At 38.0% G+C, this 24,962-nt stretch overlaps 3 protein-coding genes across 6 annotated transcripts in view; 2 read left to right on the top strand and 1 right to left on the bottom strand.

The window, feature by feature from the left end:
* GPR155 (G protein-coupled receptor 155) overlaps positions 1–11,201 on the top strand; it is a 47,617-nt gene extending 36,416 nt beyond the window's left edge. For all 4 annotated transcript variants that reach the window (XM_030454008.1, XM_030454011.1, XM_030454009.1 and 1 more), the window contains 7 exons: positions 645–894; positions 1,542–1,637; positions 3,328–3,461; positions 4,943–5,038; positions 5,988–6,052; positions 6,793–6,930; positions 9,072–11,201. In XM_030454008.1, coding sequence (XP_030309868.1) covers positions 645–894; positions 1,542–1,637; positions 3,328–3,461; positions 4,943–5,038; positions 5,988–6,052; positions 6,793–6,930; positions 9,072–9,294 — 1,002 coding nt within the window. In that variant the 3' untranslated portion in view covers positions 9,295–11,201. The remainder of the gene's footprint in view (positions 1–644; positions 895–1,541; positions 1,638–3,327; positions 3,462–4,942; positions 5,039–5,987; positions 6,053–6,792; positions 6,931–9,071) is intronic.
* Positions 11,202–13,634: 2,433 nt separating this feature from the next.
* SCRN3 (secernin 3) lies at positions 13,635–20,012 on the bottom strand. The gene is made up of 7 exons (XM_030454021.1): positions 19,760–20,012; positions 19,408–19,589; positions 18,439–18,638; positions 17,161–17,373; positions 15,878–16,040; positions 15,318–15,498; positions 13,635–14,536 (listed from the first exon to the last, which is right to left on the bottom strand). Exons 1-7 carry the CDS (start codon positions 19,925–19,927, stop codon positions 14,381–14,383), a joined length of 1,263 nt encoding a protein of 420 aa, XP_030309881.1. The 5' UTR covers positions 19,928–20,012; the 3' UTR covers positions 13,635–14,380.
* CIR1 (corepressor interacting with RBPJ, 1) overlaps positions 20,010–24,962 on the top strand; it is a 22,775-nt gene continuing 17,822 nt past the window's right edge. Inside the window, exons 1-7 of the mRNA XM_008505151.2 lie at positions 20,010–20,169; positions 21,772–21,866; positions 22,446–22,519; positions 22,997–23,010; positions 23,101–23,156; positions 23,524–23,572; positions 23,783–23,900. Coding sequence (XP_008503373.2) covers positions 20,098–20,169; positions 21,772–21,866; positions 22,446–22,519; positions 22,997–23,010; positions 23,101–23,156; positions 23,524–23,572; positions 23,783–23,900 — 478 coding nt within the window. The 5' untranslated portion in view covers positions 20,010–20,097. The remainder of the gene's footprint in view (positions 20,170–21,771; positions 21,867–22,445; positions 22,520–22,996; positions 23,011–23,100; positions 23,157–23,523; positions 23,573–23,782; positions 23,901–24,962) is intronic.

The raw sequence follows: 24,962 nt of genomic DNA, 5'->3' as shown, positions 1-24,962 counted from the left end.
AGTCCCTGAGCCTGAACTATGTTTTTTACCAATAAATAGTTCCTCTTATCAGAGGATGTAAAGTGCATTAGCATAGATATGTCATGTTTTCCCTCTGTCTTTCCTATTGATAGAGAGCCTTTGAGTCTCTCAGGACTATTCATGAGGCTCTTCCATGAGTATTAAATAGTCTCAGAGTGGACTCTGAGCATCAGTGACAGATGATTAGAAAGAAAGGTTAATTAATAGGATGCTCCCCATTGGCAAAAGCCTGGAAATTAGAGGTGTGCCAGAAGGTGATAAGAGTACATTGTGCTTGGAATTAAAAGGTACCTGAGCAGAACTTAAACAAGAACACTAATGATCCTGAAGGGAAAAATTATGATGAAGGGAGGGTTTTGGTTTGCATGGGAAATAGAGGTACCAACATACAAGAAAATGAAACAAAACAAAACACACAAAAAACCCAACAACTGAGTTACTCAAGCAAGGAAAACTAGTCTCATATACTGATTGCTCTTTCAGTGCCACAAAATGCAATTCTATCTTATGAAGAAGTAATTTGTTATTATATTTAGGAAAGAACAGAAATTAGGAAGACAGATGTATGCAACCATTCTTCTTTATTTTGTATTTAAGTGTATTTTTCTTTGCTCTCTTAACAGATAATTACCACAGCAGTGATACTATTCATCAGTATATTGATGTCAGGTATCTCACTTATGTGCATGAACAGAACGAGGCAAGAGTCAAGCTATGAGGTGTTGAACCCATATTCACCACGTAGCCAAGTGGAGGAAGTTGAAGTGGAAAAGAGTGAGGGGAATCGAGCGTCAGCCTCTGTCCCTCAGCCTTCTGCAGGGTCTTCTGCACAGCCTTCCCCAGGTTCTCCTGCACAGCTGTCTGCAGAAAGAGGTAAAGAAAGTAGCCTTGTAAAAGAACAAATGGCTTGGGATAAAGTGATGTCCCAGATTTTATTCTGACCCAGGAAGGATGCTTGTATACACCTTCAGGCATTAGACTAGAGCAGAAGAAAATCTAGATATAACTGTCCAAGGACTCAGGTTAATGTTTCTAAGGAAAGTTTGATGGTTATCACTGTAAGGGTGGGGGAAGTGGACAGGAAAAGAAAAAGGCATGTATATCTTAAGTACTGATGTCTTGATGAAGATGTGATAAATGCAGTTCACCATGCATCTTAGATTGTTTACCCAATAAACTGTCTCTCTGAGAATGAATTCTGTCCCAGCAGTGTTGCTACGCCGTGGGTTTCTAATCCTCCTTATTTGTATGTAGCCTTTTTGATGACTTACTGTATGCTTTTCCTTTTGCTAAAAATACTTGTATTGCTTCCATGGTTGTAGTGGCATATTAAATATTTCTATATATTGTAGTGTAATTCATTTATCCTTTCAGTGAATTGGAAAAACTAATTCTGCTTTCTCCTTTTGAGTTATTTTTAAGCATAACAGTTAAAACTGTATATAATATATTGTTAAACTTGGAAAATAAATTATGCTCATGAAGGAAACCAACTATCCTGTTACTGTATGTTCTAACAGGGTGCTGTTCTTGTCAAACAACAAATGGTGAATTATCCTGTGCCAGAGAGAGCAAAGCAGCTACTGTTGAAAGCAAGGTTCCTCCAATTGAGACAGGTAAAGCTGTAGTGTATCCTTGTTTTAATAGTACAAACTCTCCTACAACATTTACATCTTGCTGTCACAAAAAAACCCCACCTGTGTGGGCTGTGGTTCTCTTAACTCTACCTGGATAACTTCATTCCTCATATTGAATTCAAGTATTGGGTGACATGTTAGTTGTTTGTTCCCTTCTGATAGTTATTAGTAATCTTTCAGTGCCTAAGATGGACAGTTGTTTTGGGCAGTTATTTTTTATCACAAAGCTTCTTTAAGATGTCCTTCTGATCATTCAGACTTCACCTCTCTATCATTGCTTTGTTTGGACATTGAAGGATGAATGTGTAACCCTATTTTGCCTCAAGTGTTCCATGTAAACAGACTTTTGTACATTCTCAAAGTCACAACTTGTGTCTGCTATTTTAGGCCTTTGAAGCCTTTGCTGTCATCATGCACAGGTTTTGAATGAGAAACCTGAATGAGATATAGAGGAACAAGTACTTTCTGCATATTAGGTCAAATGCCCATGCTGCTGTACCACTGGTGTCTAAGGGAGAGAGATGGAGAAAATTAATTAGAGGGCCTTAGGAGTCACTCAAATAGAAAAAATGGATCATAATGACTGTTTAGCACCCGATGGGAAACTGCATGCTCAGCCCATTTTCAATGTACATCACTTTCAGTAGTCAAAGCTAGCTGCAGTGCAACCTTTCTCTTTCTTCTATTTTTTTTTCCTTTTTTTCTTTTTTCTTTTTTTTTTCATCCTTAACAAGGAAGTTCAAATCTTTCTGCAACATAGCTTTCAACAAACCCAGGTATTTCACACTGAAACAAAAAGTTATGTATGTCTCTTACAAAATGCTAGCTTTCCACCTATTGCCAACTATTTTATCTATTAAGTAATTCAGACAAGCATAATAAGAATGTCTTCCAATGACAGAGGAAGGCCAGTTTAATTTTCTTATCCTGAAAGATAAGGTAGAAAATATCTTATGATTGAGTGGAAATTTTTTCAGCCTAGAGAGTGAACACTTCAAAGCTATAAATCAATAAAAGCAAAATGTAATGAATACACTTGTGTAACTTGGCAATAATTACTAATCCTTCTACTATCCCACTGAACTGCTATGACAGGTGTCTTGTTGCAAATTCTCAGGTCTGTCCTTGCCAGGAAGTTTTTTACTGCCACCTAGAGGAAGATGCTCAGAATTCCTTAGAACTCTGTAGCTGGAAGACAGGCTCTTTGGACCGATAGAATTATGGGTGTTTTGATATACAAGGTTAAAAATGCAGTCACAGAACTGAGATTGATTTGGTTGATTGTCTGATCTGGAGCTCTGCAAGTGCTGAGATACAGAGTAAAAACGTTAGAGCTGATGAAAATAAGTTTAAAGTTGGCTCTGAGTAATGGCTATTTTTTAATTGAGTCTTGATGTGTTTTCTAATGTTAACCACAACTTAAGTTTGCGTGCAATATTTGAAAGAAGAGTTGCAAAAAGTTTAATTCATTTTAGGAGCTTATGGAAACTGCTGTTTCATTTGAGAAGAGATATCTGAACATTTTATTGTCAAAGCTAATATTAAACTGTGTGTGTGACTTCAGTACAGGTATTTACAAGGTAATTTGACTCAGCAAATTACATTAACATGGTTGCTCATGGAGTTCATAATTTAGGAGCCTGATGAAAAATTCTGGTTTGTTTTTCAGCTGATCAGTGTGTGAATCATTGCAGTGCTCAAACCTGTGTATTGGCTCAGGAAGAACAGATTCTACAGACCAGAGACAAGCAGCTGGCCAGACATGTGCTGCTGTGCTTACTTCTTATTGTTGGCCTGTTTGCTGTAAGTATTTTTTTCTCTCCCTGTTGTTTAACTCATAGAGACAGAATGATTTTTATGAAAACTATGTGGACAGTCTAGTAAAGATCTTCTAATCCCTCATAATAAAAAAAAGTTTCATTTTGGTTCTTTACTGAAAAGAAGGCTTCATAAAATTAATATTTTCTGTGCCATATCATAAATTAAAGGCACATTAAGATTGATGATGTTAGGATCAAGACATACTGGGAAGCCCTAGAGGGGAAAAAAAAGAATTTTATCATCTAGTAATTAATTCATTACTACTCACATTTTTGTCAAGAGCCAGTGTTCTTACCTAGAGAATAATCAATGAAAAATATGAAGTGAATTCTGCATCTGAAGGGGACTGCACAAAAATTGTTCCATATGATTGTTCTTGTATTTTGAACCTGGATTTCTCTGAGGTGCTTTAATAATGAAGAATAGTGTCAGGCTTTATTTGAAATGGGGAAATACAATTTTATTGCTTTTAGCAGTGGTTTGGAGGCAACATAGGTAAGTTGGTGTTGCCAAGCAGTGTTATTGAATAGACAAGCTGTGAAGGTGGCTGCTTCTGTGTTAAAGTGTGAAATACTACAATGTAGTGCATTAGGGAGAAAATGTGAATTTTTAGCTGTGATGAAGATGTGAGACAACTCTCTGAGTGTTATGCTTAAAGTTGAGCTTCTTGTGGATGACAATTAGGGTGGGAGTATTTTTGTTTGAAAAGGAAAGTACTTGGGTACAAATATGTAATACTGCAAAAAAAGGGCAGTGTAGCACAGTTATGTAGTGTAGTAGCCATTACTGTTTCTTCTCAGGGTCATAAAAAATGGAAGTTTTCCCTCTTGCAAATTTCCTGTGTCAACTGCTCCATACTTTTTTATTATTATTATTATTTTAAATCTTCTCCATTTAAGAGATGTCCCCAAATGGTATCCTCTATTTCAGTTGTATCTAAATGATTACATAGTTACAATGAAATGAGACCAGTGAAATTAACTACAGCCTTTACACCCAAGGGTTTTTCTCTTTGAAAGTGTTTTCCTTCTGTTAGGCAAATAGCTGAAGTGGTATGTGCTTCAGCTTAATGCAATCTTAACTATGCAGAAAATATGTAGAAAGCACTGGTCTCAGTTAAGCTTAAAGACAAATACTGCAAATCTGTCTGGGCTAATATTGTCTGTGTTAAGTTGAATACCTAAGTAAATTCCTTACCTAAACATGTAAAGGGGCAGGACCTCTACATTGGTATGTTTTGCATTATTTTTTAAAAAAGAAAAAAGCTCCCTGACTATTACACTTAACTGAACCAATATTGTAAGTTGTTTTTTCTCTGTTATTTGTCTTTATCTAAATCATTTAATACAGTGAAAATTGTGCAATCATCTATTAGTATGTGGAAAGCAAGAAAGTGCTTTTGATTTTTAAGTCAGGTTAAATTTGTCATTTCTATTGTGTTTGGTTTTGGTTTTTTTTAACAGAATCTTTCCAGTTGTTTATGGTGGCTGTTCAACCAAGAGCCTGGAAGGCTGTATGTGGAATTGCAGTTCTTCTGTGCAGCATTTAATTTTGGTCAGGTACTTACCAATGTTTGTTCTGAAAATGACTGTTAGTGGGTGTTGTAGCAGATGCTGTTACAAGCACTCTAAGATGAAATCCTCAAAAAATTCTGAAGTCTCCAGTTCCTTCTGTTGTTTTGCCTTTATTGCTCAAGCTTTTTCTTATTCTTTAATAGTTTTCTTCTCGTAATGCATGTCTTTTATGTGAACTTTTTAATGTTTTTGTATATGAACTGAATGCCAAATGCTTGTTGAAGTTGAGTAGGATTTTATCCTTATTTATACCAAAAGCTTCACCAGCAGTGCTTCTGTGGAATTACACCAGTATAACTAAATAGCTGCAAGATGGCTACATGGATACTTTCACTATGAGACTTCAAGTTATTATCTCTTAGGTTTCAATTACAGCACCACTAATTAATAGCTGACAGTTAGGTGTATTTTCCAGCCTATTTCAGTGCAAAGTGGCACAAGGTAGCTCTGGTATCTGAAGGTGAAAGCAAGGCAGTTCTAGCACACACACTAGAAGAATGTACAGTGCAGTAGCAAGTAAGGATAATAGTTTTGGTACAAAAGCAACCCAGTAAAATGAATTTACTTGAGAGTATTCTAGTGTTCAAATCACAGTAAGATTATTCTTTTTTTGACATTAACAAAGACAGATTTAAATAACTGGCTATCTAGGGTTAGCCATTTATCCTGCTAGTTTCAGATGGCATATCACAGCATTAGGTTTGCTAAATTGTTTCTTGAAGAGTTTCTTTGTTGGAGTGGTATATGTTAATCTGTCTTTCTAAGGCCTGAATGAAAAATGAAAGCAGAAACATGATGCATTTTGAATGGTATCCAGAGAAAAGTGATACTTTTCACATGTGATTTGGCAACAAGTTTTTAACATTTTATGTCTGTTCTTTAGAAACCAAATATTTTGCTTAATGTTGCTTTTTCTGTATTTTTTTTTCTCCAGGGCTTCATTTGCTTTGGTATTTTTGGCTTAGATAAGCATTTAATCATTCTACCATTCAAGAGAAGGTAAATAGAATCTTTAAACTTACACCTAAGAACTTAATAATTAAAGATAATAGTTTTTAAAGGGCATTGAGTGCTTAATGCCATTGAATTCCATTTCCTATTTTTTTTTCAATCTTATATATTTCTTTTCTCTCCAAGTCATGGAGAGCTAATTCCAGTTCACTGTGTGTCAGTTTTTACTGCTGTCCTAATGACATTCCCAAAGGCAAAAATCCTATGGGCTCCCTGTATTGAAAAATCTTTGGCAGATGATGGTGAAGTATGTGACTGGATCAGTAAGATGATGGATCTTCAGAAATAATTCCAGCTGATAAATTAAAACTTAGATCTGAGCACTCAGGCAGGTTCTGTCATCACTGTTTTAGAGTCCTGTATTTGTAACTTCATTAAAGTGCCTTGTGTGGGTAGACACTGTTGTTGTGGAGGTGTAAGTTGAACAAAGACATCTTTAACTTGGGGCCAGCTGGCTGTGGTGTGAATCCAGGAGCTAAAGCTGTCTCCCAGCTCCCCTCTCCTTCCTTCTGCCTGAGCCTACAGTAAAGCCTCTTGGTGCTCAAAGGTGATACAAGTATATTAGGAAGATTGTATATAAACTAATGTGCACAAAACAGTAGAACAGTTGTGAAAAGCTTCCTCTATGAGTTCTATTCTATTGTATGCAATTTCCTTTCAAAATGCTTCTGGGTGATTCACCGTTTTCCTTTTTTTTCTTTTTTCTTTTTCTTTATTTTTTCTTTAAGACTTGAATTTTTATGGGGAGGAAGAGAAGCTGCAGGGCATACAGATCCCTCTGTACCCGAGGAAATCAGGATGACCTGTCAACAGTTTGTTCGTTATCACAGAGATCACTGTGTCAAAAGTATTGTCAGAGGCAGAAGGTAAGGATCTTCTCTACACATAGAACCTGTTACAAAGGTCATAGCTCGCCGTTTGGAAACAAAAAAATTCAGTTTAATCTGTCCATGGGCAATTCCTGTTGTGGCATTTATCCGAACCTCCAGGTGACAGTTAGGAACACAGCAGTAACAGGGAAATACTTCTGGTGTCACTCTGAAATACTGAGATACAAGTCAATACATTATCTGATCTAGGTTTTGTATGAATTATTAAAAAAAAAATTATATCTTCAAAGCATTACCCTAGTTTTTGCTTTTTGCTGGAATTAAGGAGAAAAAATTGTTCTGAGAAAATTTACAGAATAATGCTTGTAATGGAGTGTGTATGTCTGAGTTTTGCCAAACCAGACACTTTTTGCTTTGAGATTAAGAAGATGTAGGTATTTATATGACTGAATGTTTACTAATAAGGAGCTTTTACAGGAGGCAAAACTGTTGCAACAATGTCAGTATATATTCAGAGGCCACTCAGTATGTGAGATGATAGTGGTGTCAGCACCTTTAAACTTTTTAAGTTCATAAAATTTCTTTTGTTCATTCTTATATGGAGACCTAAACCCCAATTTATGACATCAGTAAAGCTTTCAGAGGCAAATGATGATGCTCAAATCAGGTATTATGTATTCAGGTATGTGTAGGTGGTTGAGGTGGAGTACAGACAAAAGCAGCAGAAACAAGAAAAAGATTCTATGTTTATTTAAATATTCAGTGTATTAAAAGGAGGCATAAATTGTTCTTACACGACACTTCTACTTTTCTTATCATGTGAGCTTTCAAGTAGGACCATTTGGTGGATGGCATGGCCTTTCAGTGGTCAGTCTGAAACCCTCTCCCACAACTTTTTGACAGCATCATGGTTTCATTCAGTTTCCTCAGAAGTCAGTACTGTTCCATGAGCAATAGTATAATTTCCCATTTGTGAAAAAAGAACTATGGCAGTTCAAGGAATTGCTTCTTTCATGACAGACAGAAAAGATGTATCACAAATGTTTGTTTTGAAATAGGAGAAGTTTTTCAGCTGCTTCCTGTGCTTCTGTTGCTATTGTGGTTTCCTGGGCCTTGGGCTGTTTGTTTGGGTTTTGTGGTTTTTATTAGTCATGAGATTGAGATGAGAATGCATCAAAATCTGACATTTATAGCTTCATTGTTTTAATACTAGCTTTGTGTGGAACTAGTTTTATGTCTTCTCCTTGCAAGGTAAAGCACTTCTCATATTAAATGTTCATCTAACTTGATCTTACTCTCTTTGATGTAAACATACTTTAAGACCTTGTAAGCATGGGTTTTTATTTATTTTAATTTTTGCTTCACTGATAACAGACATTAACACTTGCTCTATGTTACTGATGCTTTTAACTTTAAAAAATATAGAGAAAGAAGTTTGCGTTTTGCTCTCTTATGTAGCTGTTAATCATCTTCAGAAACCCTGCACTTGGGTTCCATAGAGCAGATTTTAGATAACCAGACACATTCTTTCCCGCAGGTAAACTTTTTGAACTGTTATTTTTTACTGCAACTAGGGAGATGGGCATTGCCTCATAAATAAGTAAAAGAAAATTAGTTTAGTCTTGTTGTAAAGGCTTTGCTTATTCATAGCACTGCCTGTGTGGTAAATATTACCACTTGCAGATACGCAAGTTAAGTGGTTTCTGTTTACAATATATGTAAACAGCGTCCCTTTAAAGCTCTAAGTCATAAAGCGGAGTTAAAAGTGCAGATTGAGTCTCTTACTGTGGGCATGTGGCAAGCAAATCAGATGCTTTGTTGCACAAATTGTCATGCTAATAAGTACATGGAAAGTAAGTATCCAATAAATAGCATAACATTAAGTGTTCTTTAGCGAAGTACTAAGTTGCTACTTACTTTTACTGAAGTTTATTTGTACAAGCCTTAAATAACTTTGTTCAGCCATTTTGATTCTCATTGAAGCTCTATAGGAGAATGTAGTGAGTGAACATTGGCATGTCCCTAATATAGAAAACTTGCAGATTCTCTTCTAACATGCTCTTAACTGTCATGATGTCTTTCCTTGTTTCCTGCTATTTTTCCTTGCCTTTCCCCGTCGTGCAGTGGTGATACCAGATTTACAGAACATGTGGGTGAATCATTCCTTTGACATACAGGTGTGGTGCCAAGATCTCCACTGGCATCTTCTTTGGCTGTGACCTGGTGAACTGGCTCATGCAAGTTGGCCTTGCCTCTGACCGTGGTGAAGCTGTGATGTATGGAGACAGACTGATGAAAGGAGGCATCATCCAGCACATCACGAATGAATTTGAATTCCGGGATGAATATTTGTATTACCGCTTCATTCCCAAGAGAGCAGCGGCAGCTGAGAGCCACTGACAGCAGCACTGTAGGCAGAGGGCAGGCAGCCAGGGGTGAATGTGACCACCTCCTCCACTGAAACTGGAAGTATTTCTTTCTCAGGACTCTCAGAGAATTGTTATTCTCTCTGCTAAAGTTTAAGAGATGTGGTTCTGCTTCTGTCTGTTCTGAAGGAAATTATATTTAGTGAGCATTCCAAGCCGAATGCAACTTGAACAAGACAAGGTGCTCTGGATTTAGAGCATTTTTTCCATTTTGAGCAAAACAAATAGTAAAATAATACATGTAACTGTGGTATTATAGAGCCATTATAAAAGCAGTTTTAGTGACTGGTGCCACAATGAAAAAAATACAGTGAATGGGAGGTACTTTTCATGTTAAGGTATGTTTTCCATATTTTAGTGTGATGAAATACTGATTACTGTTTAAGGTCAGGCTTCTACCTGACATCACAGAAGTAGGTTTTCTTCTTTTGTACCCCTTTTTTACCACTCTGCTCTTGTCCAACACCAGGAACTTTTTCTAGCTGTTTACAACTCAGATCAGGTGGTTTTCTCCCTTAAAGATAAGTTCCTCTGTTTTTAGAAGTAGAACTGTTGTGAAGTTTATTTCAGTATCAGAGGATTAAAGGTGAGGAAGTACTGAGTGGAATAAGTAATAGGTTTGTACAAATTTACCAAATCTTTGAACATATATAAAAATACCCACCACCTTGCCAAAGTAGGAAATGATCCAGTGTCTTGTAAACAATTGGTTCTGAAGTGTTGCCTTATGGTGGTAGTAACAGCTTTGTCAAGTGTAGAGTTTTTAATCTTTTGGAATGAGCCTTTCCAGTATAATTCAGAAGTGCCAGCCTCAAATAAAGATGTTATTTTATCAAATCAAATTTTAAAATATGATTACTTTTAAATCTTATTATATAAAGAATCCTAACTGAACATCCAAGTTAGGGTTTACAGTACCTAAAGATCATAAAATTATAGCATTGGTTGCCTAAGGCAGGTTTCTAATAAGCCTCAGGTTCCCTCCTACGACCTTTAAATAGTTACTTTGGTATCATTCAGATTCCTGTGCACTGAAGGCAGAACCTGAGAATCTGCGTGTCCTACTGCAGTATTTTGAAACTGTTAAAAACAAACTGTGGTATCCAATAGCCATTATGCTGCCCTTTTAACCCTGCAAGAACAAAACTTGTAAGTCTATATAAAGATTTTATACAGTGTGTGAAAGGAAACCAACTATTTAAAAAAAATATTTGCTCAAGCATATGAATAACTCTTCTCAATCTTTTTTTAAGTCTTTTTTTTTAGTAGATTTTTATTTTAGCTACTTATGCATCTACTTTGTATGAATGATTAAAAAGTATTTTATCAGCATAAACTACTATTCAAGAAACAGCAAGTTTATAGTAGCTGTAAGACCACTTGAGACTTACATTGGAAAAATAATTCCTTTTACTGCACTTCTGCATTATGCACATAACTGCATCTTAATGCATATGTATGGCATACAAACTGACATACTTTAATGTCTCCCAGCAACAAGATAACTGACATTTGTATCTGCCTGTGACCACAAAGGAAAACAAAAGCATATTTCCCTTTCAACTACTGATGACAGCTACACCAAATGTTTTCGAATAATTAAATATCTGTGACTTAAAAAGAGAAGCCATGAGTATGTCTGCCTTCTAAATTCTGTAACTTGTCAATAAATCTGCTAATTGATTTCAGAGTTGTGTGATATGTGGGGGGGCTATGTGTGCACGTCAAAAATTATGATGAATTTTTTCGGAGTGGCTCTTGGGTTTCAGATTTGGTGTTTTATAAATCTGCTGTTGATTCTTTTAAAGTAGGCAGATGACTTGTTAAGGGGTGTTCACACAAAGATATGAGTTTCTTTAACATCCTAAGCAGATCTTTAGAAACATTTCACTTTATCATCTACTACCAAACATTTTTTTTTTCTTTTTTCAGGAGGGGGTTTGGAGGGGTGGGAATTCTTCAAGTATTCAAGAAGTTGATCTTAGGGCAGCCTTATGATTATATGCATAGTGACAGTTCTTGCACTCCTGTCTTTCTCACTTTCACCATGAAGTCCTGCCCTCGTCTCCTGTTAATAATGGCTCTTCAATTCCCTACATTTTAACACAATGGTTCTGTTTAAAGTAAGAAGCTGCTCAGAATTTCTGATTTGGAAAGGCTCCCTGTCACAAACCTGATGAAAAGAACACCTTTAACAACTGACACCAAGTTCTGTTAGATTGACTGTTACAGCTTTGTGACTGCTGGTACCATACACAGTACTCCAATGAGAGTCTGTGATAGTTAATAAATAAATTAAAGAAATTAGGAATGAAATATGAGAAAATAATCTATTTCTATTCTATATTCTATTTCTAAGTCACTGGTAGTTCTGGAAGGTAAGAATAGACTTGGAATATCTTTAGAAGGTTAAGTAAATCTTTATCAGATAAATATTTGCTTCTGCCAAGGAGAAGTGGCAAGTTTTAAAATTGTTGACAACTTAGTGTGTATCAGTAGTTGTTATACTGAAGTGTGAATTTTTGGTGGTCAGTGGTGCAATGTATTTGGGATGAATCTCAGTTAACTCTGAAGTTAGTTCCATGAAAACATCCACTGAGCAAATAATTTCAGAGAAGACTGAAGTGAAACATGGGATTTTTTTTCTAGCACTAATCTCAGAATAATTGTGATAATGGAAAGAGATGGATATAAAACTTCTTGTTTTCTACATAGCAATTGTAGTACTTTTTTTTTTTTTTTTAACAACGATCCTTCTTAAGCTGTAGACCTTTAAAAATAACAGTGTAAGATGTGTTCCTAGATGAAATATATGTAAAGGTTGCCCTCTAGAGGACTTTCTGATTATTTTTTTTTTAGTGTATGGTTGTGGGAGTGAGGGTTATTTATTCCAGCTGATCTCATCTTTATTTCTATTTTTACACTGTATGTGTTTCTAGGGTGAAATCCCAGGGAACAAAAGAGACCAAAATGTCCTGTATGCTGTTGGCCATTACTTCATCTATATGTAACAGTGTTTTTACTTTGTATCCTATATTCCATTACGGATAGCCAGCAGAAACTAGAGGAACAGTTGGAATCTATCTGCCTGTGTTACACACACTTGTAACAAGTGTGTTATGAGCTCAACCTGGTTTGTTGCCATCCCATTGTGGCCAAGTTCACTCTAACACCTGCTAAACCACCTGCTCTGTTTTCATTCCCCTGTAACCTCACTGCATTTGCATTGCAGTATAAAATTGTTTCTTTTGCTTTGCTATACTGCCTGTAAACTTGACTCACACCTTGGTTTCCAGCACAGTTTAAGTGGTATTTATTGATGCTTTGAAGTTATCAAAAAGCTAGTGTGGAACAGCTGACGACTGAAAAAAGGACAAAGATGCACATGACTGCCAGACCTCCATGAGGAAACCAGGTAAACAGAGCAAAAATCAATGAAATACATTAATGAACAGTACTACTGAACTTCTAAGAAATTTTGTTGGCAACACAAAAAAGCACAAGAGGTTCCCAGTCACCTCAAGCTTACTTTCAATCTAAGCTGCTGCTCAGTCTCACTTGCTACTGCCACTTGGTACATGTAGGATCACTAGAACTAGAAGCACAGGAACTTTTCCTGACCTGTTTGTTTCTTGCTGTCAATCTGAACACAGTATCCCAAATTAACTTCTACTTTAACATTAGGATTAGGAAGAAGAAGTTCTGCCAAGCTCTTAATTTTCCTACTCATTTTGCAAACTTAATAGTATATCTGTTTCTTCTGTTTGCCTATACTTACCTTTTTTACCAGCAAGGGGGACAGAATAGTTTACAAAATGAGAGAACTGCACGTGTGTAGCCCCATCTTTAGCATGAGATGATTCTAGAAACTCAACAGAGGAAAATCATCAAAGTCTTTCTGTGGGGGTGCTGTGTTACATATTGCTACTTTGGCTCTAATGCTCCGTTTCATGTTAAATGCTCTCTTCTGAAGGTTTGCAGAAGTGCTCATTGTTGGCTTTTTTTTTTTTTTTCCTTTTTTTCCTCCCATACTTTTTATGCTGTTTGATCATAGAGTAAAGCCAGAATCTTCTCTGTTGTTTGCTCTGTTGCTTGCCACAGATAATAAGTGGTGCCACATATTGATTGTTACTTTTAAATGGTATCAGTGAGAAAGAGTTCCTGGCAGGGCAAAAACCTTGATTACATTAACTCCCCTGTCTAGTCATTTTAGCAAGGCAAGTCATAGTTAAAACGCATTATTTGAAGTGAAAAAAATTTAGAAGTCCCTGTTATAAAATGTATTGCAGAATTAACTGGACAATAATCATATTGTATGTAAATAAATTAATTTATTTTTCAGTATTAGGGTGGGGAAAATAGACAAGGAAGTGAAAATTATGTGGTAACTTGCAGGATGCTTGCCCTGAATTTCATATGGCCAGTTTTCACAACAAATCATGGTAAACTTGTAGCTTTGATTTATGTTTGTCTACCTTGAACTCTTAGCCTCATTTTACATTGACGGAGTAGAAGGTTCATACATGAAATGTATCTTAGAATGGTCTTATCAAACAGCTGAATATCAGTCTTACTAGACTTGTGTATCACTTGCTTTTTATTCAGTGCAAGTCGTGGTATCTACATTTTACAGAGTCCTTCAGCATGGCCATTTCAATTCAGGCAATGTGAAACTCTGTTACATTTATCTTTACTTTAAAAGCTGTGTGTGTGTGTGTACACTACTACAAAGTTCCCCAAATCTGCATTTGTGTTCTTCATTCAGAGACAGTGTTTTTTAGCAGTGGAATCAAGCCATTACATCCTCATTGCATCTGTTTGTCAGCAAAATCAATCTCTGCTAAAAGCTTTATGCCTTACAGACAAAGCCACTGCCAAGCTCTTAAGAGCCTTTTCAGCATTGCTTCATACAACTAAAAGCTGTTTGGCCTCAATATGAATCCAAATCTTTAAAACTATCCATATAAACTGGAATATTGAAAATAAGATGTAATCTGTAGAGCCACTTCATTAGAAAAGTTAATCATTAAAATTACCTTTTCCAGATTCAACTACTACTTTTAGCTATATATTTTGAGTTCTTCTTCTACAGACTGTGAAAAAAGGTTAACCATTTGGTTAATGTCAAGACATCCATTTTGCAGGATTGATTCAGTTTCACTTATCTTCTGTTTCTCCAACTTCTGTATCTCTTTCAGCATCTCTTTACCTTTGCCCTGCAGAAAAAAAAATCTGTATTTCACTAAAAACTGTACAGAGTAAGCAGTGTCCAAACTAACAAAATTCTGTTCTATTGTCCTTATTTTAACCTCTCAAGAGTTTCTAGGGTACAAGTCTGTGTTGGTAGATTTAGGTTTCCTTAGCTGTCTTTATCTTACACTCACTTTATCTCCCTTCATACTTGTCCAATAGCCTGAAAATAAAATTAAAGCTGCTCTAGTTATTTATGCTACCAACCTTAAGTATGTGTATGCCTTGTTTTTTTACAACACATACGTGGAAATAAGAGACACTACTGTTAAAAGTTAAGCAACTACTTGCCTGTTTCCCCTTTGTGCCCACTTATCTTTGTGATCTTATTCCCTTTCTTGTCCATACCAAGCAATGATGAAAGGCATCATCACCCTCCTCACTGCCTGAGACCAGGGCCTGAAGAGTTTTAAGTACTCCTAGCAGGAACTGTGTAGTTGCCCGTGGCTGATCAAGCATTTCCCCAGTATCTGACTGGCACAGGAGTACGTGTGGCCTGCTGCTCTGCAAGGTGAGCAGTACAGATGCTTCTCTGGGGCTAGGCCTGGGAGTACAGTAAAGTTCTAGTTGCAGTCCTCAGTGTTTCAAACGTATGCCTGCCAGACACCAAGGTGATGGGCTTCTGGTGCACTGCAACATTCTTCACAATCCTTCACAGGGCATTAAATATTATCACATTAACAAAGTGTGAGCAAGGAGCTTATATAAACCACCTGCTTGGATTGAAACCTTGTTTAGGCCGCATACCTCCATAGTTTCCATAACTACAGCAGCATGTTCATGTTTCTTATAAAGCTCATGTCTCCGATCTGGCTTATTCTGGAAACGTGGTTGCTTCTTAACTGGATCATCCTGGCCAAATGTAGGGGAGCTAGTTTTTAATAACTGAGTGATATTGGGCACAAAAATGAAAGGCTTGAATACAGACCTAGAAAAAGAAAACGTTAACAGAGACACGTTACTGATACAGTTTTGTTAAATTTGTCAGTAAACTGCAGTATTTCCCCCCCCATTCTTCTAGTTCCTTATTTTAAAAAAGAAATCTTAAAAAAAAAAAAAAATAGAATCTCCTGATGACTGATGTTTAAATCAGTGTCATAGCAGTGTTTCACTAGGTAGGCTGGTAGATGGCATTAATGCACATAATGTACAGTACGTTCCTCCTACTTTTTGATTGTGATATTTTCTGGGGGGAGGAGGTACAAAAAAAAAAACCAACAAACCTCACACAAAGTGAAATATAACTAGACAAACTTTTCATTTAGATATTTGCAAGTTTTTATCATAATTGCTTGCTGCTACATCACCTCGCAGGATCTGGAGTTCCTGTAAAGAAGTGGATACATGGGAGATCAGCCTGCTGAGGCAGGACAGACACCATGCTTCCAGTTGTCATAAATCCACCTTCCATATTAATGCCACTCTCTTTGTCACGAAGAATTTCCATCATTATTTCAGAAGTGATAGATCCTATTTAAGATACAATACAATTATTTGCAAACAGCGCTACTTGTAAGACCAGCTAAATAGCATGTTTAATATTGCATATTTTCCACTAGACTTTTTTATTATTTTGTATTGCCTGATTTTTAAAATATAAATAATGTTCATCTAAAAATGATCTTTATGTGGTAGGCAGCCTGTAATGCCACGGAGATAAACTGGGAAGGGCAGATGAAACCAGTGATTTTAGTGATGCTGTAAACCAAATAGCTTTTAGTTAGGGCACCTATTTAAAATAAATCTCAACAAACTGAAACCATATGAGGTTGATAACCTGAACACCTAGTGTGATTTTTAAAATGACTCAGGTAAATGCCTGAAAATGGGGATTTATAATGAAAACACCTATAGACTCTCAGCATTGTTATAATACAAGTAAATACAGGTATTATGAAAATTCTTTCAGTATTCAGAACCTGCAATTCCCAAAAAGAATGTAGGATTTACATGAGCAGGATAGCAAAAGGTAATTCATTCTGACACACTAAATAAATGCTAAACCCAGTCTGGCAGAGCTCAGCCAAATAAATAAAAAAACACAGGGGTGCAATGCAATTTTGGTTCAGATTAATTACTTCAAAGGAGCAAGTGAATACAGATGCAGCAAAAAACTGGCAGGTGGATGCAGTTAAAAGAGAAGTAATAGTTTCTTTTTATAAAGGTCTGAAAAATAAATGAATAAGTTGATGATTAGGAACACCTGCTTATGGTACAGAAAATAATTTTATTCTGCTATGTTTTATTACACTACACAAGGTTAGAGTAGCAGTTATAGTGAAACTACAAAGATTTTAAAAACAATCTCAAAAAACAAATGCAAGATATATGCACCTGAATGCTGTGCTGTTGTCTTAGGTCTATATGAATGGTACAAGACTGAAGTTGTGCATAAGGTTCTGGTTTTGGCTGCAAACTACTGGGAGTCTGTTTTAGCCTCTGATTTATTTTTTTTTTTAGAGATATAGTAATAACACACAGCCTATCAAATTGTTTCAGAGATAGGTTCTATGGAGCACGTAGTGGTATGGTCATAATGTGACCTCTCAGTGTGTAGCTGCATGTGTTTGAAATATATAAGAAATGATACCTTTGTGTTTGTTCAGAAGTTTGTAGCCTTCACAATATCGGCCTCTGGATGTGGTCATTCTGGCAGTGTTTACGTAAGAATATGTGGCAGCAAAATCAAATTCCTTTTTCCCATCCCACCAACCCTGGCTTTTGGCATAGTTCTTCAATTCTGGGTGTTCTCTGTCAATCTTGGTTGTGATAGAGAGCTGGTTGGAAATATTCCGTACACCTCCTGTTTGTAAGGTGATGAAAAAATAATTTTAATACATTGAATGCTTTTTCTTCTTTGTCTTGTTTTTGTTTACATGTAGCTTACTAAAGCAATTTGTGCACTGAAGAGTTTCCCCCAAGATCTGAGTCCCTGTGGTTTATTTTTGGTCCTCTCTCCCTGGCTGTACGTATCCTTGGTAATTCCATTGCCACTCAGTTCTGATTCTTTTCTTTCTATTTACGGTACCATATTTCAGGTTCTGCCCTGATTATTTCCAATTTACATTCTTCTTAGACCTCCAAAAACAAAGCTTGTCCTAAGTCCACTGGAGGAATCAGCCTCTCCAGGGTTCACTGCACTAACCCTGTCAGTATCACCCCCTATCCAAATGGAATTGTCATCAATTGCCACCAGTCTTAAAACCACACATACTCCTGTCATTCTCATGCTGACCTTAGAATCATACAATAATTTTGGTAGGAAGGAACTTCTAAAGGTCATCTAGTCCAACCCCTCTGCAGAAAGTAGGGACATCCTTAACTATATCACGTTGTTCAGAGCCTTGTCAAGCCTCACCTTGAATATCTCCAGTGATGAGGCCTCAGCTGGGTAATCTGTTCCATTTTTCCACTGCCCTCATGGTAAAGAACTTTTTTCTAACATCCAGTCTAAATCTTCTCTAGCATGAAAGCATTCCTATCACTATAGGCCTTTGTAAACAGTCCATTTCCAGCATTCAGATACTGGAAGGTCACTATTAGGTCTCCCAGGAGCCTTCTTTTCTTCAGGCTGAACAACCTCAGCACCCTCAGCCTGTCTTTGTATGATAGGTGTTCCAGTCCCCTGATCATTCCAAGTGCAAAAGTGGTCATCTCTGACTCTGAAAAGGCTCCCTGTGACTCAGATCCCATGTGAAACTGCTACTCACTCGACACTGATGCCCTAGGAAGCAACTCCTGTTCTTTACAGGTATGTTTATATACCTGGAGGTTAGTCTGATGCCTTCATGAAATGATAAATGAAAAGTGGGTAACTGCTAATTGTCATTGCATTTAACATGTTTAAAGCATAGAGCACCATCCATACCTTCTATTTTTTCTGCTGCCCAGTATTTTCCTGATGTCTCCAGCACCCATGCTTCCTTTCTGTCGGCTATCAGAAAACTGTTATGGTATGTAAATGCCATTTGGCTCTCCATACAGTTTCCTCCCTGTCCATATTTTTCTAGCAAATCAACTATGACGGTAAGAGCCTTCTCAGCTGTGTCTGCCCTCTCAAGTCCAAGCCTAAAACAAAAGGAAGGTATTATTTTGGGGGCCATAAACTTTCCATGCAATTATTCAGCCTGAGTATTACAAGTGAATTGGAATGCTGTTTCTGTATGTACCTGATGCTTGTATGATCTGGTAAGAGAAAGAAGCAAGTAATTTAAAGGGCTTGTTTGAAGTAGGTCCTTTATGTCCTTGACATGGGGAAAACCAACCAGAAATACAGAAAGACAGGAAGCGGGCTCCTAGGAAATGCTTCCAGGTCCTGTGGTGTGTTAGACTAGGAGAAAAGAGTACCAATATACTGACTGCTGTAGGTTTATCAGTTACATGGGCACCCCATAAGGCAGCCAAAATAAGCTGTCATTATTTACATGGAACATATGGCTAAGACTGCAACTTAAAAAAAAAAAATATGCATGGAAAAGATGGGGAAAATGGGAAATGAGAACCAACCCTAGAAAAAGGCTAATGCTAGTTCTTGAAGCACCACTGTGCTCTAGTGAAGAGTCTTGGTTTAGTTCAGTATAAACTTTGTAGAGAGAGAGAAATACTGATGATTTCTCCGACAGATTCTGTTCTAGCACTGGATACCTCTCACAGGCTCCTGGCAGAGACCTAATGCCTGTGGTGAGAAATACATATTATTAACCAGGGACAGACCAGCAGAAGAGACAGACATGTCTTTCGAAAGTGAAAGGAAGCATTTCCCCATATAACTCAACCCAATTTTTAAAAAAATTACGTTCCAAATTCAGTAGCATTTACCAAAATAGCCTGTGCAAACCTGACGAGGTCCATGCCGAGGAGAGCTTCACCGTCGCAGATCTCCTCTCTCCCCCAGACGGCTTCGTTCCCGATGCAGACGCCGTGCTCGTTGGCGCCCATCTCTGCCCCCCAGAGCCAGGCGGGGCGGCTCAGCACCACGGCGTGGGTCCGCTCCGCTTGATCGATTTGGATGTACGTGCACTGCAAGGAGCACACCACAAATTACCTCACACGACACCGCCTGGCAGACATCTCTCCTTAATTAATCGGCCCAATCGCGGGGTAAAAATACACAGAAAAACAGGACGAAAGGGTTGTTAGGTTGTTGGTTTTTTTAATCGCCGCAGCGGGCCCGGCCCCCGCGTCCTCACCTCCAGCACGGCGCCGGGCGGGTGGGAGGCAGCCGGGAAGAACACAATCTCCTGCACCTCGTCCGCAGGCCGGTCCGAGTTCTTCCCGAAGACCACCCGATCCCCCGCCGCGGCGGGCGGCAGCGCCACGAAGGTGTCACAGGAGCAGGGCGGCAGCTGGGGCAGCATCCTGGCGGATGGCGGACACCGCTCCCCTAGGCCCGACGGTGGCGGCGGCGGTCGGGGCGGTGCTGTCCCGCAGGAAGGCCCCGCCCTCCGACCCGGAAGGCCCGGCGGAGGCAGCCGGCTGAGGAACCGGGGCTGTGCGGGTCTGCGGTGGATCACCCCCGGCCGCCGCCATGGGGAAGTCGTTCGCTAACTTCATGTGCAAGAAGGATTTTCACCCCGCCTCCAAGTCCAACATCAAAAAGGTGAGGGAAGCCTGGGCCGCCGCGGCCCCGCAGCCAGCCGGTCAGTCAGTCAGTCAGTCAGGCCGCGTCCCGGGGGCCGGTACCCCGGTGTCCAGGGGGGCGTGAGGGGTCGCGTCCGGACTTCCCGTGGTGGTAGCGGGATCGGGGCAAGGATTAGGCAGGGAAAAAAAGTAAAGAAGTACTCGAAGTTTCAAGTTTATTTGCTGCCGGGTGTTTTAACTGTCGCCTTTTTCTGTCTCCGGCTTTTCAGCCTCTGGTTCCCTGGGTAAATAGTGTCTGTTTGACACCATGAGCCCTCCAGGAACCTGGCTCAGTGTGCTCACGTTTTCCCAGCACCTCACACCTGCCCTGACCCAGTTCCAGATCTCTTCCCCAGGCCATGCCATTCCAACAGCTCCCGAGAGAACCTGGAATATGGGGTCTGGGGAGACCTGGGTTGGCAATGCCACTGCTGGGCGACAGTGATGCAACAGTGATGCACACAGGGTGTTTTCCAAGCCTGCTTTTCTATTTGAATGACTAAACGTTTTCTTGTCTTTTCAGTTATTAAACGTTGTTGAAGTTATAGTGTATCAAAATTACTTCTTGAATGAAATTAATTTGTGGAAGTCCTGGATGAAAATAAAAAGTTGAATGGGATTAGAATGGGAATTTTCACTTGTTAAGTATTTTTAATCACAGAATTATCAGAGCTGAAAGGGACCTCTAGAGATCATCTAGTCCAACTCTCTACTAAAGCAGGATCACCTACAGCATATTCCACAGGACTGCATTCAGGCAGGTTTTGAATATCTCTGGAGAAGGGGACTCCACAACAGCCAGTGCTTTGTCACCTTCATAGTAAATAAGTTTTTTCTTATGTTTAGATGGAATTCCCTATGTTCCAGCTTGTGCCCCTTGTCCTGCCACCAGGAAGTCCTGAGAAGAGCCTGGCTCCATCTTCCTTGCAGCCACCCTTTAGACACTTGCAGACTTTAACAAGGTCTCCCCTCAGCCTTCTCTTCTCCAGGCTAAAGAGCCCCAGCTCTCTCAGCCTTTCCTCCTAAGAAAGATACTTCAAACCCCCCATCATCTCTTCAGCAGATTCCTGTCTCCCTTGAACTGGGGAGCCCAAACCTGGCTGCAGTGTTCCAGCTGTGGCCTCACCAGGGCAGAGCAGTGGGAGAGTGACTTCTCTCAGCCTTCTGTCCACACTCTGCTTAATGCAGCCCAGGGTTCTTTTGGCCATCTTGACATCTGCTGGATCATGGATAATTTACTGTCTATCAGGGCCCCCAGATCCTTCTCCTCAAATCTGCTTTCCAGCAGGTCTACCCCTAACCTACACTGATGCTTGGGATTCTTCCTCCCCAGGTGCAGGACCCTACACTTGCTCTTGTTAAACCTCATCAGGTTTTTCTCTGCCCAGCTCTCCAGCCTGTCCAGCATATGCTGGATGGCAGCTCAGCCCTCCAGAGTGTTGGCCACCTCTCCCAGCTTTCTAGCTTTTTTTTCAATAGATTAAGCCAGTAAACCATTTACATTTATAGATCTTTTAGTACAAATGTATATTTTGTAGTAGTTTTTTTATATTTGTTTAAAGTAGAAACATTTTTTTACTAGGTATGGATGGCAGAACAGAAAATATCATATGATAAGAAGAAACAAGAAGAATTAATGCAGCAGTATCTGAAAGAACAGGAATCCTATGATAATAGGTGAGAACTGGCATAAGATCACTCTTCTTTGTACTGCCTCTTGCTTGCATGGCAGTGAAGAAGGTATCACTGCATTGAAATGCTGTCTCCTACTGACAGTAGAAGAGCACAGTGGGAGAGCACAGTGATTCATAAATTGGTGTCTGATTAAGCAGAGGTCACAAGAACTTTAAATTGGCTTGTGTATGTCCTCTAATTAGTTTCAAACAATGTTGCCTTCCACACAACACAAGTAGCTTTGTGTAACAATCTATTTGTATCACACAGAGACTTGTCTTTCATAATGCTATGACACAGTTATGTTTCTGTTGTGATTGAATGTGTGATTTTAGTACACAGCAGAGCATACAAAGTATTGATGGTTTTTTAATACTTTTGTTACTGAAATTCACAAATGAGGAAATACCAGTTGCTATAATAATTTTCTATTGCACATTATGTGTGTGTATATGTATATATATGTGTGTGTATGTATATACATACAAATATGTATATATTTACCTGTGTGTGTGTCTGTACAAGTAACACCACAAGTAACACTGACTGTTTTGACACCAAACACTGTCTTGTTTTCTTTAGATTGCTTATGGGTGATGAACGTGTGAAGAATGGTCTTAATTTCATGTATGAGGCCCCACCTGGAGCAAAGAAAGGTACAGCAGTTTCCTGATCATGAGCAGAACGTACAGCAAAGCTAAAAACCTGAAGAAATAATCACAGTGTCTTGTATTTTAAAATGATGTGTTCATAGTGAGGTAAAGCTAAAAAGTATTATTTTTAGTTCTTTCTTTGGAAATATGCAGTGTAGTAAGAGGTTTTTTAACGAATGTAATACTTTTTACTTTAAAAATAAGTGTGTAATAATTTTTAAAAGTTTAAAGTTTTTTTTGTATTTGTAGATCAGATCAATGTAGTTTTAAAAGATTATTCTGGCTTTATAGCATTTGTAATCGTATATTTGGGGCTGATGAGCCATAAGTGCCCTCTGTTTAAGTAAAGTTACTCTCTGAGTATTTGTACTATTATATTGGTATAAACTATCAAATATTTTGTCTCCAGCCTAGAAACTGCATCTTACATGTATAATTAATGTATTGTTTCTTTTCTTTCCATGATTTCTGAAAATTCAGAGGAAACTAAAGAGGTATTTCATTACATCATTTGTTTTCTTCCTACTTACTTAAAATTTATTAAAAAGAAAAAAATTAAGCCTAACATATTTTCTATTTTATAGCAAGAAGGAGAAACTGAATACAAATTTGAATGGCAAAAAGTCGCCCCTCGAGAAAAGTAAGATGTCTGGATTTTATCCAAATATTTTTTTTTCTTCTTGCTTAGCTTTCATATACTTTTATCTTTTAAGTTCTTTCTTTTTTTCCCTTCCTGTTTTATTTTTCAGCAAGTCACTTGTGTGATCCTGTCATGTCCTGATCATTTATTAGTAAAATCTGTAAACCTGGAATTGTTTCCTTGATTAGCTTAGTTTGTGTTTGAATTTTACTTCCATATCTGAAAACACAAATTAAAAGTAATATTTACTGGAAGTGTATCTCTGGAATGGATGCACACTTTACAAGAAAAGGTAGTTTTGAAAATGATAGGGTTTTTTTTAAGATAATTAACTGAGTATTTGTTTTCTTTCGTGTTTGTGTAACAGATATGCTAAGGATGATATGAATATCAGAGATCAGCCATTTGGTATCCAGGCAAGTTACATAAATTTCACTCTATGGATGTCTTGGGTATATGTCAAATATTATCTAACTGCAGAACATTCACATGGACTCTCTTAATTTTATCATCTGTTTCTCAGTGAGTTTAAATGCTTCTCTTATGCCTAATAACATAGACATTTCTGTCAATGTTAAGCTATATTGTTAACTTAAAATTATGTCATTTTTTTTTAATTCTCCTAGGTGCGGAATGTGAGATGTATTAAATGCCACAAGTGGGGTCATGTAAACACTGATCGAGAATGTCCCTTATTTGGCCTTTCTGGAATAAATGCCAGTTCAGTCTCCAGTGATGGCTCAGGTATGCACTGAATGTCTTGTGAAGGTGCAGCTTAGAAATTTTGAGGGAACTCACAGTGTTTAATTTTAGAAGGTTTGTCATATTTCATAGAAGAAATAGAGAAAACCTTTGTTAGTCCACATGCAGGACCTGCAATTTCAATTTTTTCAAATAGCAGGGATCTAATTTTCTAAATAGTAACATACTTTTAAAAGATTCCATAGTGTCTATTGGTTTGATTCATTTTGTGGCAAAAGTTCAGAAGCTACAGTGAGATTGTTTATATTAGAATGTCAGTATTTGTATCACCTCAAAACAAGTAATGGATTGTCAAAGGCTGTTGTAGTTCAGATACAGCTAAACTGCTTGGAAAAGCTGGCATCTGTCAGTATGTGTTTGTTAATCACATGGAGAAAATGTAAGATCTGTGGGGTTTTTCATATATGTAATTGTGCTTCTATGAGTGGATAAGGGATTGAAACCCAGATTTCCAAATGCCTCCTTTCTTCTCAACTGGCTTGTTGTTGCTTCTTGAATTATAATTTTTTTTTTGTAGTTTTATTAGATATTTAGCCTACCAACAATCTTGCTTTTCAGAATTAGATCATCTAGATAATGTCATTTCTTTGAGATGAGGCTTGGAATACTTAAGCTGAAGGATATGTTCCCTCTTACACTCCTCTGGTTGTAGGCAATGTCTGATGATTAAACCATTGTATTTTCCATCTGGTAGTTGACATCTTCAGGCTTTCTATTAGATTTTAACATTACATCAATTTCTTGCCTCCTTTTTTCCTTAGAAGTTGTGCTTGGATGCTTTAGTGGTGATAGAATTATATTGTGCAGCTCTTAGATGTCAGATTTGCTTTTGTGTTTTAGGACTCACTCCTCCCCTCCCAACCTCCTCCCAGTTGTGGGTAAACTTTAGGAGTGATTGGGAAAGAGAAAAGTGTTTGTATGTGCTTGTGCAAACGTGCAGATGGACTCTTCATTACTCATGACAGTGTAATGTGAACACTTTACTGTGTCAGTGTAAGACTTGTTTCAAACCTAACTGAACCAAATATCTGGGTATGGGCAATG

The sequence above is a fragment of the Calypte anna genome, chromosome 7 (genome assembly GCF_003957555.1).
Source record: "Calypte anna isolate BGI_N300 chromosome 7, bCalAnn1_v1.p, whole genome shotgun sequence".
In the NCBI taxonomy this organism is placed as follows: domain Eukaryota; kingdom Metazoa; phylum Chordata; class Aves; order Apodiformes; family Trochilidae; genus Calypte; species Calypte anna.
The sequence above is the reverse complement of the archived record's forward strand: the minus strand, read 5'-3'. Positions and strand labels throughout refer to the sequence as shown.

What these genes read in the sequence shown, in the direction of transcription:
- SCRN3 (XM_030454021.1), bottom strand. Translation starts at nt 19,927, where the DNA reads ATGCTGCCCCAGCTGCCGCCCTGCTCCTGTGACACCTTCGTGGCGCTG. An exon ending in CTCGGCATGGACCTCGTCAG is followed by an intron (nt 18,639 to 19,407) that starts GTTTGCACAGGC and finishes CTTTTGTTTTAG; the next exon opens with GCTTGGACTTGAGAGGGCAG. An exon ending in ACTTCTGAACAAACACAAAG is followed by an intron (nt 16,041 to 17,160) that starts GTATCATTTCTT and finishes TATCTTAAATAG; the next exon opens with GATCTATCACTTCTGAAATA.